This window comes from Terrapene carolina, unplaced genomic scaffold, assembly GCF_002925995.2.
Source record: "Terrapene carolina triunguis isolate 2854851 unplaced genomic scaffold, T_m_triunguis-2.0 Scaffold926, whole genome shotgun sequence".
In the NCBI taxonomy this organism is placed as follows: Eukaryota; Metazoa; Chordata; order Testudines; family Emydidae; genus Terrapene; species Terrapene triunguis.
The window spans coordinates 6,816,687-6,823,303 of NW_020665277.1; the positions used below are offsets into that span (position 1 = coordinate 6,816,687).

The following is a 6,617-nucleotide window of genomic DNA, read 5'->3' on the forward strand; positions in this document are numbered from 1 at the left end:
CCTGTGGCTTCCACAGTCTGTCTCCCCTTCCCACCCCGGTCCCTCACTGAGATAACCGGAGTTACACTCTCACCTGTAGCCCCGGCCATTCGGCCTCTGGCTGCCCCACCTGGAACCCCTCTGCCAGGGCCACCGCTTGGGCGCCGGTATCAGGACCACATTCCCAGACCCAGCCCTGCATTTCCTCCGGCAGGATGGTCAGGAACTGCTCCAGGATCAGCAGCTCCAGGATCTGCTCCTTGGTGCGGCTCTGCGGCTCCAGCCAGCGATGGCAGAGCTCCCGGAGGCGGCTGTAAGCCTCCTGGGGCCCCTCGGCCTCCTGGTAGCAGAATTCCCTGAAGTGCCTGCGCTGTGTCTCCGGGCTGATGCCATAGCGACGCAGGATGGTGGCCTTCACCTTCCCATAGTCACTTGTCTCTGTGATGTCTAGGCTGCCATAAGCCAACTGGGCTTTCCCGGTGAGGTACAGCTCCAGTCGGGTTGTCCATTCCTCTCTCGGCCACTGGCGGGCGTCAGCCACCTGCTCAAAGGTGGCCAGATAGGCCTCGATATCGTCCTCTGGGGCCAGCTGTGGCAGCTCCAGGGTTCTCCACGCAGGTGCTGGAGTTGGCTTAACCTCGGCAGGGGTCTGCGTGGCTGACCGCTGCTCCTCTCGACACGGTGCCGTCTCCTCCGGCAGCTCGATCCCCGCCTGCTCCAGACCCCTGGGTGACTCACTGCCCCCCTGGGAGGTGGGGTTTTCACACCTACGTGCACAAGTCGGTGCTGGCACAACTCCGGGAGGAGGCGACAGCTCTGGTTCTCCAGGCCTGAGGGCGCAGGCCGGAGCCGGCCCCACCTCCGGGAGGATGCGCAGGGCCTGCAGCACCTCCTGCCAGACGTCCTCCCAGTGCTGCAGCATCTCCTTCTGCGACGCATACTGGGCCTGCTGCGGCGCCACCCATCTCAGCAGCTCCCCAATGGTGCCGGACTGCACCACAATAGGCAGCCCGCCCGACCGCTCCAATCCCGCATCTGGCTCGGGCCCAGCTGAGACCTGCTGCTCCGTCAGCCCAGCGGGGCACACCGACTGCTCCACCTGGATCTGAAACTGCAGGTCCAGGGCCCCCTCTGCTCCCGGCCCTGCAGCCATGGCTGCTCCCCGGGGGTGTCCTTATCCCAGCAGGGGATGAGCCCAGACCCCAGGCCTTTCTGTCTCATTCATGCCCCTGGCAGGAAGCATCCAGCCTCTGGCTTCCTACCTCAGTGTCTCGTTTTTGACACCACGTGAGCCGGGTGGGGAATCAGGTCCGAGGGCCCAGAAGCACAAACTGTCTCGTAAAACCAGAGCGACCTCCTGGAGCCGGCAATGCTGCTGTCTGGAAAGAGGGGCTTCTCCCGCGGCTCCTGAGAGGGCAAGGGAAACACAGACAGTGAGGGGGCAATTCCGTGGTACCGAGGGATTTGAGTGCTTAGCTCAACCTGCTAACTCCTAGTAAAAACGACAACGACCGAGTTGTCCCCTGGGACTGTGTGTCCTGTTCACTAACACTCCTGTCCTCCTAGTGTGGACGCACCCTTCCCTGCCAGAAAAGCTGTGTTCTTACAGCCAGCTAGTGACCACCTCTCCTTCTTAGAGAATCATCCCAGAGGGGGGATGGGGAAATGAGGAGCACGAGCCAGGGACGTGGGAAATCCGAGTTCAGTTCCCTGCTCTGTCAGACTCTGTGTGTGAGTCTGGGACAGTCACTCTAGCCTCGTCTACATGAGGTGGGGTTTGTGGTATGATTACATCAGCATAGCTACACCGCCAATACCCTGTAGTGGAGATGCAGTTATGCTGGTATAAAACATATAGCACTGATATAACTAATGCTGGTTTGGTGTCTGATATAAGCTCAATCAGTGTAACTGCATCTAGGGCATTTACTGATATAGCTATGTCGGTAATAGTATCACACCCTCCATCCCCTTCCCAAGCTGTGCCCGTAAAGCTCTGAAGGGTAGACCAGGCCTTAGTCTCTCAGTGCCTCAGTTTCCCCACCTGTACCATGGGGGCAGTTGCACTGCCCTGGCTCACAGTGATGTGTGAGGATAAATGCATGAAGGCCTGTGGGATGCTCACACACTGTGTTAACAGGGAACGCTCTTCCTCACTTACCTTTGAACAAGGGTGTGAGTGAAAGTTCCCAGTGCCGGCAGAATTTGCATGGCTCATACCACATATGCAGAGCTTCCAGAGAAAAAGTCATAACTGAAAGACCCCTGCACATCTCGCACACTCATACCCCCAGCTCTCTGCCCCCATCCGGCACAGACAGGCCTCTCTCTAACCTCCCCATCCACCTTCCATTCCCTCAGCTCCCTGCCCCACCCAGCACAGACAGGCTCCTCCATGCCCGGAGGTGAGGAGAACGGGATTGCAGCATCCGTGTCCCACTCCACACACACACACATTTCCCCGCTGCACTCACACACACGTCCCCTCATGAGTCTTTGCCTCCTCACATATGAGCACGCCTCCCACTGTATCCCTCCTGACACACACACACACACACACACACACACACACACACACACACACGTCCCCTCACCCACGTGGCCACCCCTCACCCAAACACGCTTCTCACATGCACCTTGTTTTAGTGTCACCCCCACGTGTTCTTAGCCTTCACCTCTCTTGCATGTCCTCCACACAAGCTCCTGCCCTTCATAGACCTTCTCCCCACTAAAATATTGTCTTTGTAATCACATGCTCTCTTCCCATTTCTCTCTCTCTCTCTCTCTCTTACATACACACTCTGCCCATCTCGCACTAGGGTGACCAGATAGCAAGTGTGAAAAATCGGGACAGAGGGTGGGGAATAATAGGGGCCCATATAAGACAAAGCCCCTATAAAATTGGGACATCTGGTCACCCCGTCTCTCTCTCTCTCTCTCTCACACACACACACACACACACATTCCCTGCCTGTCACACACACACTGTTGGAACAATTGGGGCCTAGCAATTATTGTGAGCCTAACTATGAAAAAGTAAACAAAAGTTTACAAACGTGTTACAATAACCTCTAACAATATATGATGGTGGGAAAAAGTGCAAAAGGGAGACAGAAAACCTGAATTAATCTAAACAAAAAGGCCTACTGATATAATTCAAAACTGTGTTACAGTCATGCCTGGGACCAAAAGTCAATGAACCAAAATCGGTGTGTCAGATATTGGGCCTATTGGTGGACAAAATAATGATGGGATGGGCTATTCCACCCATCACTCCCCTTTTGGGGTCTGTGACAGGGTGTGCATACCCCGCACTAGGCAAGAAAGGATTAACCCCACACTGTGGGCGGAGCAAGTCCCACCCCTCAGACCATTCTGGGCATGCTCCAACTGCTGCTTTAGTATAAAAGGGAGCAGCCCAGTTCATTCTAGGCTGACCACTGAGTGGGAAGGATGCTTGGTGGAGGCGCCAGTCCAGAAGCTGCTTCAGCACCTGACTGCGGGATCCCCAGGACCAGACCAGAGACCTGTTGTTGTCGGTGGGCTGACTAGAGTCAGAATCCCAGGGAGTGACCTGTGCAAGGAGCCTGGAGACCCTGATGACGTACAGATCCCAGTTTCAGGAGACACAGTACAAAGTGGCCCTGGGGGGCGGAGTGAATGGTATCTCCCACCTGAGGAAGGTCAGCGTGTTGCAGTAGGATCCCTGCTGACTGGGTGATGACCACACTCACTGCTGACAGGGCCCTGGGCTGGGACCTGGTGGAGCAGGGAGGGCCTGGGCCCCCTACCCCAGCTGTCAACCTCCCCTTCCCCCGAGTGGCCCCTGACTCCGCCCATTAGGTTGCCTTGCACCCGAGGGCAGCCGTATTGACTCTAACCTGTGTGCCGTGCTGTCTTAAGCACAAGGACAGTCTGGTGGACTGTAACCGCAGTGCCCCCTCACCCAAGATCCACCCCAAAAGGGGGATGGGGTGTGCAGACACTGCACGGAGGTCCTTAAAAAAAGGAGAGACTTTAGGAGGAAAAGTGGCAAAGGGGGATGCAGGCAGACTGAAAGAGAGAAGATCAGGAAGGAACAAGATTTATCATCATGACTGCCCGACCACATTGTCTCCTGGATGACCAGGATCCACCATGACACTGTTGGGTCTTTGTCATCCTGATCCTAAGAGATTTTTCTGACCAGACTCAGGCAAAAAAAGGGACCCAGATGACATCACCACCTCCCCTGGCTCTGACTGAATCCCAAACACCTCCTGGGATGTAAGATTTTGTCCCTCCACCCTTATGGGGTGTTTTCCTTCCCCATTTTATTTCTCTCTTTCCTATCCCTCTTCTTTTGCCTTCTATTTAATAAGCGTCTGGCGTAGCCAGCCAAGGCTGTATATTTTGCAATACAGCTGTAAACCTCAGACCAAAAAGGCAGCTCAAAAAAACGCCCTAAACAGCCCAATACTGGTACAAGTTTGCCAAGTCTTAGTGTGACTGATCAGATGGGTGTGACGGGCAACACGTGTTTTTCCAACAGTGAAACGTCAAGTAAAAGTCAACAACGACACAGACAGAAACTGCACGTTCTCTCTCTGCTGTTCTTTTCGGTCCCCCGGGGTGTGCACATCTTGCTTTGCCTTTTAAATAACAAAAATCAAACTTCACTAATGATAACAGCTCCGGCCCATTTCTCTTAACGTTTTGACAGTTATTACTATCTTTAATTCCATCTAAATGTCTGTCAAACGATGGGGGGGGGGGGGGGGAGGGACCCCTCTTTTTGGAAACCCCCTCCAGCATTTTTTAAAAAAAGAGAAACATTGTTAAAACAAAAGCCTTATTTGGTACTTTACACGTCAAACATTAACTGGTGTCCCTTCCTTTTTTGTATCTTTATTAAAGGATAAAAGACTCTTTAATGGGGTGTTTGACAGGGTAATAAATACTATTACTACCAAACCCTGAACCTTGTTTAATATTGGACACCTGTGACTCTAAGTCCATATATTTCAATAAATTAATGTAACACACATACACACTCTCTGCCTGGCACACACATGTTCTCTCCTGTCATATGTGATGCACGCACACACGTGTTCTCTCTGCCCATCACACAAACACACACAAGTTGCCTGGCACGCACACATGTACTCTCTCTATCCCATGCGCATACATATGCTCTCTGCCCATCACACAACCACACACTGCCTGACACACACACACATGCTATCTCCCTGTCACATGCGCACACACATGCTCTCTGCCCATCACACAAACACACATGCACACCAACACTCTCTGCCCACGACACACACACACACACACGTTCGCTCCCTGTTACATGTGTGCATACACGCATACTTTCTGCCCTTCACACAAACACACATTCTGCCCATCAGACCCACACACGCGCTCTCTCCCTGTCACATGAGCACATGCTCTCTGCCTGTCACACACACATGCACACGCTTTCTGCCCATCTCTCTCTCTTTCTCACTCACTCACTCACACACACATGCTCTCTGCCTGTCACACACACACATGCACACGCTTTCTGCCCATCTCTCTCACACACACACACACACATGCTCTCTCCCTGTCACAGGCGCCTGGTCTCTCTCCCATCTCTTCTACTGTCCCTCTGCCACCAGGAATATTTTGGGGCCCCCATGTCCCCCTCTCCCACCCCCTAAGAATACGATTTGCTTCATTCCCACAAACAAAAACCAAATCTCCCAACCGGCTCCCATGGAGCCCCTTGGGAACCAGTCTGCTGCTGCCCGCAGCCAGCGCTGCTCCCACCCTTCCCCCGTCACTCTGCCGCTGGTGCCTGCGTGCGCTCGCCTGTCCCGTCCGCATTCACCCAACCGGGCCGGGCTCCCCCCGGGTCCCGGGCTCTCTGCTTCCCCCCCGAGCTCTGCCTCCGTGGGTCCTGGGGCGGGGGGGCAGGAAGCCGAGGTCGCTTTCAGCTCCCAGACAAAGGCAGAGGCAGATCCGCTGGCTGAGAGCGGCTGGGAGACCCAGCCAGGCTGGGAATAGGGGGCCCGGGGTTACCTGGGCTGGGGACTCACGCTGGGAACCGGGGCGGCTGCTCCAGGGTGGGGATCGGGCTGTCCCTCTCTTTCTCCGGGCTACGCTCTGGCTCAGCCAGAAGTTATTGGACCGGATGCCGGGGGTGGAGGAAGGAGACTTTTTCCCATCATGCAACTGCTGGGTGCTGCTGCGCCTCCCCCCCCTCGCTCGCTCACCCCCCAGCTTGCCCTCGGGTCCTGCTGCCCAGCGGCGTCCCTTGCCCGGCACCGAGATGAGGCCGCTTCTGGGGTGGGGTCGGCATGGAGGCTGTTTATACAGGGAGCCCTGGCCGGGTGCTGAGATGCAGCTGACTCCAGTGGCTCTTAATACAGGTTCTTTCAGTCCATCCTAAGATAAAGGTACCTCTGGGGTGGGGTGCAGGGGTTGTTTATACGGGGATCCTTCAGCCAAAGCTGAGAGGCTGCTAACTCTGGGGTGGGGAACGGGGTCTGTTTATACAGGGATCCCTTGCCCAGTTTTGTGATGCAGCTGATTCTGGGGTGCTGGGGGTCCTTTATCCAGGGGTCCCTTGCCAGGCATTGAGATGCAGCTGTTTCTGGGGGTCCTTTATC

General features: G+C 55.1%; 1 protein-coding gene across 1 annotated transcript in view; it reads right to left on the reverse strand.

The window, feature by feature from the left end:
* Positions 1-6,121, reverse strand: part of LOC112104845 (zinc finger protein 574-like) — a 9,677-nt gene extending 3,556 nt beyond the window's left edge. The window contains exons 1-2 of the mRNA XM_029913782.1: positions 6,028-6,121; positions 74-1,386 (exon numbers count right to left, since the gene is read on the reverse strand). Of these exons, the coding sequence (XP_029769642.1) occupies positions 74-1,132 (1,059 nt within the window). The 5' untranslated portion in view covers positions 1,133-1,386; positions 6,028-6,121. The remainder of the gene's footprint in view (positions 1-73; positions 1,387-6,027) is intronic.
* Between the last annotated feature and the right edge of the window lie 496 nt (positions 6,122-6,617).